Here is a 12,937-nt window from a genome sequence, read left to right on the forward strand (position 1 = left end):
TGTCAAAGGGACAAGTATTATTGGTGCATTCCACAAATCTGGCTTTATGAGAGATTGACAGAAAGAAAGTCATTGATACAACAAGGCCATGAGAAGTCTAATGTGCCGTGTGACTGCTGCAGCATATTTAGACTAATCAAAAAAGTCCTTCATGGTTATTAATGGCTTATTTTGGGCAAGAAGATTAGGGTCATGGAAAAAAAAAATGAATCGATTCTGATCTCAGAATTCTGACCTTTGACCTCAAAATATTAGTAAAAATTCTGAGATTAAAGTCTTTTTTTTCCCCAGTGGCCCCAATTCTCTTTTGTAAACCTGACCTGTTAATGTTCAGTCAGAACATAACAAATCTGGAGAAAATCAAATCTGAATCCATGTCTAGAGTTTAAATCTCAGCTACAAAGATGTTTATATTACTTCTCCAAGACGTTGCATTAAAAATGTATATTTTTTTCCCACAATAATTCACTTAAGTTTGAGCAACCACTATTTGACTTATTGAACAATGATCAGAAGATAAGAAAAGACATGCTTCATACAACTCCATGACAGACAACTGGTGGCATGACAGCAGTGGGTTAAAAGGAGCCGCACAAGTGGAGTTTGGAGACAAAGCAAACAAGGCCACGCTCCTTACCTGCTGCTGCTCTGAGTGTTTGTGAAAGGCAAACAAATGTCCAGACACTAACTGCTCTTTAAATACTTGGACAAGAACCAATCACACAGCGTGATAAATACTTTAGCTTGGAGGTTTTACTCTCAAGTACAGAGGTAAAAAAACTCCAAAATAAAGCAGGAGTTTCAAATGAAGGAGTTGTGCTATTCTTGGGAGTAAAAACAGAAAAACAAAGGAAAAAGAGGAAAGTTCAGAAGACGCATGGGGATGTGGGAAGCTATGTGACGTCAGCGGGAGTTTAATCCCAAACTGCCCTCTGACCCAGCGACAGAGACAAAGAGTGAAGGGGAGGAAAAAAAAAACATGTCCTCCGCTCACAGCTCTGAATGTTTGGTTTGTTACGCAGTCTTGTGACAGCGCTGTCCGTGTTCCAACTCATGCCTTGGGAGAGAGTCTAACCGCTGCCGGGCGGTCTCTTAAAGAGACGGGCGCACAGCAGGACGGAGCGGAGGTGTGTGTGATGATGACACCCGTTTAAAGAGCGGGTGTCAGCCAATTCATATGAAAGGTTTACGAAAATATTTTTAGAGATTAACCTCAGTCTGCGTCTGGGAGAGAAATCCTTGAGTCATTCTCCTGTCAGGCTGGCACGGTGACCTGGACTAAACCTGGGAGTGCTGACAGCGTGAAACGGCCAACACCAAATTAACTTGCCTTTGGCTTTTAGGGTTATAAAAGGCTTTTCATAATAACTATATTTATAAGCTGTCATTATAAAAGGCAGCTGCAGGATTAGTGCAACAGCTAGAGTCAGAAGGGGAGCATTAAGGAAGGTTCTTGCCCTGCTGGCCGTGTGAGTCATTAGGTGACCGATGCTTATAGAAATATCCCACATCTTCACGGTCCATATTTAAAGGCAGTCTTTAAAGCAGTTTAAGACATAATGCAGCACAGCATTAATGGCTCTGGTTTCCAGAGGACCATCACCGACTTTTTAGTTCCTAAAATTCCTTTAGGCTTTTTGAAGTTTATAATATTTTTGGTTGAAACGTTGGGTAAAAATGACAAGTTTGTAATTATTATTAGCCTCTGGATCTACAGCTAGAACTGCAGCAAACATGAGCTAGAAGACAGACTGGCTACCCTCCACTCTCTTTGCTCATCATCTTTTTGTGTTGTGGCTTTTTTTTTAGCTCTCAAATACATTTTGTTATAGACTTAGAGTCTCAAGGAGAGCAGAAAAGCTGAATTTGGAGTCTTCCAGAGCTGCGTAGATATCTTTGCATTTTGTTTGGGTCATATTTTTTTTAATCTGTTCAGTTTTTGACCCATTACATCATGGTATTTGCTGTGGAACTGCTGAACAAGGTCATGGACTTCCAGTTGACTAATTTTGCAAATCTGCCATTTTTATTCATCGCCATCAGCAGTGTAGAGGATACTTTAAATCTGTAAAAAAAAAAAAAAAAAATTCACTGACATGACACCATGGCCAAATATAATGTGTTTGGAAGCTGGAAGATGCACTGAAAAACATAAATACAAGTTATCAGAGCTCAGACGACCGTCTTTGACCTGGTTAATCCGTTTGATGACGTTTATTTGCCAGCAGCATACAATTTTCTGCTAGAAAGTAGCCCATCATATACAAACTACATATCCTGCCATTTATGAAGGATAATGTAGTGACTGGCCTGTTGGCTGCACCAACAACAAACTACATCTACTCCCAACTCCTAAATAAATCACCTCCCTCTCATCATGCCTCAAACTTTCAAAACAGGAGTCGTTCAAACACCAATACGTATTGGACAAATAGTTTTTAAAAAAAATTAAATGCAGTGTTTTCACCTCATTTATACAAATATTTAAAAACAAAAAAGCAACCATTATTCTTACTGCTGCTAAAATATAGCAGTAGGAATGCACCAAAATACAAATATTTTGGTCCATAAACTTGAGGAAGCAGCCTTTTGAATATTTTAAAACAAAACTAATCAATAATCATCAATACACTGATACAATATATCATGAAATGTTTTTCTAACCACATTACCCAGTCCTACAACAAAGTAGGACATGCTTCATCAGCCAGCTGGGCAGCAGTGCACAGGAAGAGGTGAAGCTGAGTAACTTTATGCTCGCTTGCAAACTGTGGAGGGTTCTGTACCGATAACCGATCCACATTTGAAGCCACAAGCAAATGATCACCAAAATGTTAACTGCTACATTGAAATTACAGATAAATATACTCCTCTTCCAAATTTACACACAATTTAAATAAAAGGCTTTTCTGTGCAGTTTAATTTTCATTGAAAGTAGGTACGGATGTTTTTATTTTCAATGCTTTTCACGTTCATCATCATCATCTCTTTGGTCACAGAGAAGACTGAAAGTGATTCAGTCATCTAAAGACAGAGGAAAAGCAGAACGTGAAAATGACAAGCATGTTCAGCTACGGAGGGACGAGATGCTCCGGGGTCTGCTCGTGTCTCAGATAAACACATTTGGTTGTCGGAGACATTTGCTAATTCTAGAATAATCTGAGCCATTTTGGGTCGTCCCAGAGGATATTTCTATCTCCACAGCTCCCTCCCCACAGCCCCCCGCCTGGCGACACGCTGCTGCATGGGAAAGGCATGTGAAACTGGAGTCTTGAGCGGCCAGTGAAGTTGGGTCGTACCCAACAGCTAGATGCTGCACCTGGGCAGCAACAGCAATTCTCCACAAAGGGAACAGATCTCCCAAAAGAGAGATTATGTCATCACGGGATCCAAATAAGATGTTTTCATCAAGGTATGTCAAGGATGTAAAATGTTAGTTCTTAAAATTAGGTTCTCCATTATTGCAACTAGTACCCTTTTTGGTAGAGCACAGATGTGAAGCAATTTATGATAAACTGAACATGTTTAAATCTTGGGGATCCATCAGTTTTGTGGTCATCTACTCTACATATTTTCATAGATGAATCATGTTTAAATTTCTCATCATTTTTCTCAGGAAAACCTCCAACAAAGGCATGACCGTAACCTTCTTTTGTCTTTGGTAAAAGATCACAAGCGATTCCTCCCGCTAGCGCTAGACTCTCAAGTTTGTTTTGGTTGCATTTACCCAGAATACCCTGCACTATAGTCCACTCCCCGCTTTCAGAGTGGTCTCTGGTCTGCTTGCATCTGCAGTCAAACCCAGACCCAGGTATTTTTGGGGAACCAGAATTAGCTTTGTTGGTTCACATCAGAGTTTGAACATTCAAACTTCCTGAAAAGAAAGACTTTCTGGGAAAAACAGACTAGAGTTGGACAAAAGCGAACTAAACAGGCCTGTGTGAATGAACCCTTAGTCTCTTGTAAAGCTGCAATTATTTCAACACGACAAGATATTGCTGTAGCGCTGAAAATTTTGATTTGTTTCACATTTCCCCTCCCTTGCATATTTGTTTGTATGATGGGATATTTGTGTATTTGAATGTGCATATTAATTTGTAATTTTATTTTTTTTAAATCGAGAAATCACCATAATCTTACAAAAACTTATAAAATTATTTCATGCTGCCAACAGGAACCTCTCCATTTCCAAGCCTGAAAAGTATTCCTCTAAATGTTTTAATATAAAGATGTCTTAAAGCTCAATGTGACAGTTTTGAAGGCAAGGTTTAAATCTGTATCTTCATGACATAAATGCTACAAATATTGTAATTCATGTCAGCCACAGCAGAGAGCCTACTACGCTGCATTCCTGAAGTCGAAATCATAACAAACTCATCCAACCATCAAAACCTTTTCGTTGTCCCATCATCGCCCTAAACAAGCTGCCAAACTTGACAAAAAGCTAAGGAAATAAGCAAAGCTTAATCTCTGCATAATTGTGACCGGGAACAGCAGCAAATGCCACAACGGACGTCCTAGACAACACGATCACATCAAATTCTGCGCATTTTTTCCTTCTACCCTAAATGTCACCTGCTTCAAGTCCCACAGCATGACACAGGCAATCAGAAACAAAAGGGCCACAAGTGTCGCCGGCCTGAAAATTCCTGTCAGAGTTAAAAAAGAAACGTGGAAAACAACTTTGGGAGGAATGTCATTTATGTCCAGCCTCTCTGGCGCTGCATTTCAGAACAAGCAGCTGACACATGCGCTTCTCCCATTATATGTTGAATCTTATAGAAGTAGGTCTCTATAAGTAGACCGACATGTCCCGTCTCTGCACATTTAGACGGCGTCTGGACACACGGACAGGAGCGTACCAGGCATAAGTAAAGCAGCTCGGCTGTCGGGGATGAAGGGTTTGTCCCTACTGAACCGAGACGATACCTAAATACCAGCGGAATAATTAATTATGACTCAGTTATGCAATCCATGTATTGTAACCGTTTGTTTTTAATTCTTGCTTTTACTGACAAAAGTAAGATGTCTGCAGTGTAATCTTGTCACATTTGGTATGACTGCAAGGCCACCCTGCTAACTGTTAGCTTAGCACTAACAAATGGAAAAAGATTGATAAAAGTTCCTTTGAGGTCATAGCTGCCATTTTGGCTTTTGTTCTGATGGACCATCTCACACATGTTACAAACTCATCTGTGTTCATAATGTGAAAATATTAAGATGGCAAGATCGTTTACAAGTTACACATTTTCCACACTGCTCTCTTGCTCAGCCTCAAACACTTATCTTTACAACTTTTGTTCAATATCAGGGATCAGCATAATACAGACTCCATGCAACAGGCTAGATATTAGTCTGCCACCCAAACCATTGGGAATCCAACAATTACTTTAGCGATAATATTGCGATGACATTTCTGACTATTAAATTGTCCCAGTAATCATTGTGATAACCTGCAATATCGAGACCATTTTCAAGTAGTATATTGCCGCCTCAGAGACCAATAAACATTACGTTTCTAAAGAACTCTTAATAGAACTGGAAGATATTTTAAATATCCAAAATAAAAAATGCAAACAACTAAAACCAACTGGATCATCAAGTCTCTAAACATCATTAGAATGGAAATTAATGAGCTCATTTCATCATGCGATTAATTGATTGCTTATTGCGGCAGGCTTAGTGCCACACATCATGTTTGTAAAGCAGCAGACTGCAGGCGAGCAGTCGGAGAAGACAGCCTGACTAAATATGCCGATATCGGCTAATCATGCTTCAAGTGCCATTTAAAACACAAAACTTATACTTTTCTGAGCAATGAGCATATTTACCTGAAAGACACTACTCGGCTTGTGTTTACTCTAAATGCAACATGCATAACCCATTTCACGTGGAATTTTTAGAAATCTTAACGAATGCTGGTTTTCTTGTGGCAGTGTCAATTGTTGCTTTTCCTACTTAAAAAAAAACACGTTTGACTTTAAATTTTTGGGCAAGTCTCGTAATATTTTTACTCTAGTCTGTCGACTACAAGCTCCCCCCCCCCTCTTTTTGAATGAGAATTGTGCAGATGTGTAGACAAGAGGGGAAAAAAAACACAATGGTGCCCCCTGAGCACGAGGTTAGTCCACCGACTCTGGCATGTCCTGTTTAGGTAGTGTTCTTCACATTATACACACAGGGAAAGAACACACAGCTGCTGCTGATGATGAAAGGGCAAAGAGGCAAACAGATGAATGCTAAGCAGAATTTAAGCAATTAATAGTCAACTTTATAGTAGTAAATAAATCTGAGGTAGGCAGACAGGAAGTGGGACATCAAACTGATGTCAGCTGGAGGAAAGAGGTCCATAACAAGAAGTGGGTTAACACACTTATTGTCGATTCACTTCAAACACAGGGCAAAATGACAGTCGATGTTCAGCAACAGCCTCCGCAGCGAAAGAAAAAAAAAAAAAATCATAATGAAAACACTGGGGGAAGCAAAACAGCGGGGTCCAGCGCATGTGAATAACCTTTCAGTGCTGGAAACACAGCTCACCCTTTCCAGAATAATTTAATTTGGTGTGCTTTGTGACCAAGCATAAAGGCCTCCCTTTGCCGAGCGGCAGGACGACCATGACTGTTGCATAACAGAGCTAATAAAGGAGGCCTGCGGGCCCCGGGATGAGAGGAGGGAGACACATGGGAACTGCCTCCGTCCTGCTGCTTTGTCTGGGGGCGCGAGCGAGCAAAGAGCCCCCCCCATTCACCCCCCTGGAGCATAAGTGTAGGCATGCCTAGCATAACACTCATTCCACAGCAACAAAAAAAGCCCCACAGAAGTGCCTGGGTTATCTGCGGGAGCTGGCCGGGCGTTGCTAGAGGCGTCCATCATCCGTAGAGACGTGAACATCCCTGATGCTGAAGGCCAAACGAGTTTGTCTAGGTCATAGGTCTCAAACCCCTGGAGGGCCGCTGTCCTGCCAACTTTTAGATGCGCCTCTGTTGCACCACACCTGAATAGAATAATTAGGTCATTAGCAAGGCTCTGGAGAACATCTCTACACGAGGAGGTAATTAAGCCATTTCATTTCAGTGTTTTGTACCTGTGGCACATTTAAAAACTGCAGGACAGCAGCCCTTGAGGACTGGAGTTTGACACCCCTGGTCTAGGTATACCGCAGGTATCCGTTCACACTTCCATCCAAGTTTTCACTACATGCCGCCACCTAACCCAAAGCAGGTCCGTCTGAACAAGCCTGAACTCTGGCTGGTCTACGCAACTCCATTACTGCACATCACCATCATCTCTGGTAATTACGATTGCGATGAATGGCTCTTGTGTTTCAGAGATTAGACGATGATCTGCCGCTGATTCTTTGTGAACTGGCAAGTGCACTCTGAACGGCTCCGCCATCCAGATGGGAGACATTAGATCCCAGCAGGAGAACGCTCTCTGAAACAACCGCTCAAAAAAAAAAAAAAGAAAAAAAAAAAAAAAAAGAAAAATGGAGAAGCTCACAGGAAAATCTGAATTTGAGTTTACTCTTGAAAACGACATGCTACCACGTTACAGTGGTGTAGATTAATCGCTTCAAAAAAAAGGCCTGAAGTGGCTTTGCGTATGCGATTCTTAGTCATTTAAGAGCAACACCACCTAGGACACCATTTCTTGCCTTCTCTGATCTGAACTCTCATTTGGTGCAGCTGAACTACTGCTGCAGATTGTGGGAATTACCTGCTGGAGCAAAACAACTTCAGGAAATCCCCTGAGAACCTGGTTGACTTCTATTCACTTTAGCTGGGCAAATGTTCCGATTTAAAAACTTTGGCAAAAGTGGCGCTTATATAATTCCAGTGTCCATTGTAGCACAGGGCGCAGATTCATCTCCAAGCTCCACATTAACAGACATTTGACTACATACACATACGTGGTTCAAGCAGTACTTTTGTTTAGGTCAAGTGATCAAAAGAATAATAAATTCTATATCAATTAGGATTATTATAATAAACGATATTCAATAGCATTTCATCTAGGCCTGGCAATAAATCAATATACAATACGTTTGATAGAATATCCAGTAATTCCATTGAATGCCAATCCATAACTGTACAGCATTCTGGGGGATGTAGGATGAGGTTAGAAGATGTAGGGTAGGTTAGAGGCATTAACCAACTCATTCTTTGGTTACCTAGCAACATGTAGTTACTTGCGCAGCAGCAGCTTCAGATTTCGCCACCGTGCCTCATAGCAGTTTTAAAAAAAAGGCGTGTAGTGAAACCTGGGGATAAAAACAACAAAAGGTCATGCCACCATTTTGGCAGTAATTTGGATATTTAGACTGATCAATAATCATCTATATTGACTCATACCACAATATCATCCAGCAGGAATAACTATTCAATTATGTTAAAATCGTTTACTTTCAGCAAATGCAGTGAAACTGTTTTAGTACTATGAGAATCTCACACCTGATCAGTATAATTTAAATGTTTTCAGACTGCTTTCAAAAGAAAAAAAACAAACCGAGAGAAAAAGCTTTGATTAGCCAGACTCAAACACACCCAACATTAGGACAGTTTTATCTTAATAGGTGACTTCATGCCATCTTTAAAGACTCCAATGACAGCATAACACGTTATCTCATCTAAAGAGCTATAAATCACCAGTGAGCGAGCGGATGATGTATGCTTCCTTAATTAGCTTTAAACAGAAGAGCTGTCAAACTAGGCTTTTAAGTCTACATTACGCTCGAGTAGCTTTCAAAGTGAAGGAGAAAAACATTAGGTCAAAGCCCGACAACATTTTGATCTGATGCATGTCTGCCAGTCAGATTTAGTAGCAGGTAAAGAGAAATTTATAGGAAAGGCCGTTTCAGGTGGCGACAGAAGACATTCCTCTGCTTAGATAGCCAATAAATCACCGAGCAGCACCAGAACAAATGCAGGAAACATTCCTTTAGTCATGTAAACCTACAAACTCCCCCCAACAGACGCCCACTGCTGGAAGAAGCTGTGAAACGGCGATGAACCCTGTGCAACAATGCTTCATCAAAAAGCAGGGAGGAGTGGGTGGGGGTTCTTCCAAGAAAATCTGGGTTTTCTAGATTACATCCAGCTACAGTGTTCACCCTCCTGCTGGAATCAGAGGCCAGAAATGTTGAGCATTTCTTTGCTCAAGTCCTCAGTTGCTCATTGTGACAGATGAAGGTTCAGTTTGCTTCCACCTTTCTTGTGCTCTGACCTGCATCACAAGTTCTTGGGCAGTGATCTCCTGGGAATTTGAGAATTGAAAGTTTCCCTTTGCCGGCAAAACTGCAGATTTGTGTCACTACCTTCTTAGTTTTTGTTTTTTTTTTTACCTTGTGAACTTTTCCAAAATGTCCCTGATTACTACAACGAAGATGAATATATTTCAGTGATTTTATGCAAACAAAGCAGCACAGCAGAAGGAAAAAAATTTACAGAAATTTCTACACATAAAAATCTGAAATGTGTGGCGTGCATCTACATTCATGGCTTCCCCAACACTGATGCTCCTAAATAAAGCCTATTAAAACATAATACATTCATCTGAGAAGCAGCCAAGAAGTCCATCAGATTTGCAAAGATCCACAGTTCAGGTAGGAGAGCTCATTGGCATGACAACCATTAAAAATCCATCATCACAAAAAAAAAAAAAAACCCTGTTCTATTTGGGGTGCTGTGGTCAGATGAGATCAGAACTAAAAAAATTTGACCCATTTCAAAGAAAAATAAATGCTGGATATTACAAGCATTTGGACCAAAAAGTTAATTTGCAAAAAATAAAAAATAAAAAAATTAAACTATTTTAAGTCAAAAACTTGTTCTACAGAAGGATGTATACTTTGGCAATAAGCAAAGTTATAAGTTAAATCAATAAAAATATTAATAGATCTGAAACAGTTTTCAAGTATGGGCAATAGGTATTGTTGCCCAGGGTGCTATTCCAACCGGGGTGGCATACGCACTTGGGGTTAAAAAAAATAAAAAAAAGGAATTTGTTCCCCTAATGAGTTTTACATTTTTACAATTAAAGCATGGCTGCACACTATAGAAAAACACAAATCAAGTGTTTGCTTCTTACTAGCATTTGGTGCTAAAAACAAAACCATTTTATTCTTTTCATATGGCTCTAAATACAGAGTATCGAGAGGTCTCACCTGGTTTATTTTGCACTGAACATGGATTTTCTAAAAACAGTTTGACATTTCTGAAACCTTTGTTCCACTTCTGAATACACACTAAACAGCACGTTTACTCGTTTTTCTAGCATTACAACTCCCCTAGATGAAAATATTTTACTCTGCTCAGACTGCTTAAGCCATCGTTTCATTTTGTAAAATCATCGTTTTTCTTTTGCGTGGGGACCAAAAAGAAAAAAAGGGTACCACGAACAGAATGAAGCGGCATTTTTCCAAGAACAACCTGCGGGTATTATGGACTAGGTGTAAAGTGAGTGAAAAAAGCAGCCAGAGTTTAAATAAAAACAGAATGAACTCTGAAAATATCAATTACTACTACTTAAATGTCTACAAGTCAACATGGGTTCCATGTATGGATTTGGTGAAAGACATTCTCCCCCCCCCCCCATTATCATACTCTGCGCCTTGCAGGATTCAAATGAGCTACAAAGACAAGACTCTTGTCTCTAGCCGTACGATAAAGGGCTGCTTTGATGATTTCCACCTTTCCCTTACATTACAGTAGAGGTAAAGTACTTGCAATAATTCCCAGTAATCTCGTAAATCTGCTTCAACTCCCCCGCTTGAGCCCGTTTCTGGGCTGGTGAAATCCAAGTCCCCACAAAAGCACATCCTTGCAGCTTTCCCACTGGCCCAACTAGCATTCTTCACATATTTCCACGAAGGTTTCTGGGAGTTGGAGTCTCAAGCTCGCTACTCTACTACTGCTGCTCCACTCCTTAACCCCAGTCAAAAAAAAAAAAAAAACCACACACACACACACAATCACGACCACTTTGACATAAACAAGCAGACTTTTTAGGCCAGTTCTTGACGCGCCGCTCATCTGAAGGAGGTGTCTGTGTGAAAGAGGAGAGGGAGAGCTGCAAAACAATGGCTCTCTGTTGAGATTCGTCAGCCAGGAATGTTTCAGGTCACTGAAAGTCATCAAGTCAAAGAGTGAACTGATGAGTTCAGGTGATTGGAGTATCAAGCTCGCGCTTCCTTGAGGCTCAGGACTAATGCCTTGGTTGACCAGACAGACTGGGTTACTACTGGTTCAACAGAGGCTGCTGGTCTGGTGACACCAAACTCCTCTGAAACACAACAAACCGGAAAGGCTGAGGCTGCTGCTGCTGCCCCAACTCCCTGTCAAAACACTGTCAGGCTTGATGTGTGGAGGGACACGATGGGAACACATTAAAGTAGCCAGCATGGTGCATTGATATGATGGGCGTTTCACGCACACACCCCTGTTTCAGGAGGTCACAACTCCTGCTCAATCTCAGCTGATCAGAGATTCCCAGCTAATTCAGCCACATCAAGCTGGAATCTGATTAAATGGAGGGAAGAATGAGCACACTGACACACACACACGTTCTATATCTGGGGGAAACATTTCGTTTTCAGACAGCCCTTACATGTGCGCACATAGTTTAGAAAGTTAACTTGTTGAATTAACATACCCTCTGTGAGCGTGTGTAATCCCACTACCCCCAGGCCTCCAGCCTACCTACCTATCTCTGGGGTCAATCCACGAAGTTTGCCGGGTGTTGTGGTCGATGTAAAACACTCTGCCGTCGTAATCCCGGGCTTCCTCCCAGCCCGCGGGCAGCGGCAGCTCCGAGCTCTCTCTCCGCTTACCGCTGCTGACCCACGGCATAGTGTCGAGACGGTGAGTCTGGCAGAAGCCCCCCTGCCCTGTTTTTTTTTTTTTGTTTTTTTTTTTATCTCCCCCGAAAAAAAAAAAAGAGAGTCGTCGGTCTTCACTGCATTACAAAGCGACTCCACCTCGACGCGATGGGGAAAGGAAACGCGAAAATAGCAAGTTTCCACCGAGGTTCTCCGCTGAAAAAGTCCCGCGGGAGGAACATCCACTTTCTTCCACTACTGCTCCCCTAAAAACAGTCCAGCGGCGTTCTCGCGGTCCTCCATGTTCGCCTCTCCACCATATTTCATTCCTTCGTGTCGGTCCATATTTGGGGGCGGATTTGCATAAACGCTCGGACGTACGACTGAGCGAGTTCCTCCGACCAATGGGGAAACTCTGCGAATCAGCACTCTCATTAGAACTAATTACTACCACCCGAGCAGGGGATTTAAAGTGACTTTAAAATGTCGCGCCACTTCAGAGTTTTATCATTACACCAGTGGAAGATATAAACACACCAAGAGTAGCTAAGAAAAGCAGAAAAAAATTAAAGAAAAACTTTTCACGTATTGGTCAGTAGGACACTACCACATTTTAGTTTGACTTAAAAACAAGTATTTTATAACTAAGATAAAACAGTAAATATATTTAATATAAAGACGAGGAAAAACTTTGATTTAAACACACGGACTCCTCCCACTAAGTTTGCTGCTGTGATTGCGGTGGCAGCGGTACAACAGCGCCATCTTGTGTCTATTATCCAAATAGCATCTCAGTGAAGTGTATCGGTTTCTCTGCTGCTAGTCAACAAAATTCAGTGTATTTCAGTAATTTAATTCAAATTAAATTCTTTGCAGACACCGATTAAATTCATTTCACACACAGTGATATATTTCAAGCAAGAAATGGAAAATTTAGTTTCTCAGAAAACTTAAAAAAGACAACAACAAAACAGTGGGGAACACATTTCTCTGACAGTTTTTCTAGCAGACATTCATTGACACCATAGACATAATATAAGAGTAGACCCCGCATTGGCTGCTCCGGCGCAGGAAATACGGCGGCCATCTTGGAACGGTCGTCCCTCCTACTTTGCTCAA

General features: G+C 41.2%; 1 protein-coding gene across 1 annotated transcript in view; it reads right to left on the minus strand.

The window, feature by feature from the left end:
* wwc3 (WWC family member 3) overlaps window positions 1-12,187 on the minus strand; it is a 39,245-nt gene extending 27,058 nt beyond the window's left edge. Inside the window, exon 1 of the mRNA XM_008407586.2 lies at window positions 11,704-12,187. Coding sequence (XP_008405808.1) covers window positions 11,704-11,849 — 146 coding nt within the window. The 5' untranslated portion in view covers window positions 11,850-12,187. The remainder of the gene's footprint in view (window positions 1-11,703) is intronic.
* Between the last annotated feature and the right edge of the window lie 750 nt (window positions 12,188-12,937).

Source organism: Poecilia reticulata, linkage group LG4 (genome assembly GCF_000633615.1).
Source record: "Poecilia reticulata strain Guanapo linkage group LG4, Guppy_female_1.0+MT, whole genome shotgun sequence".
Classification (NCBI taxonomy): Eukaryota; Metazoa; Chordata; class Actinopteri; order Cyprinodontiformes; family Poeciliidae; genus Poecilia; species Poecilia reticulata.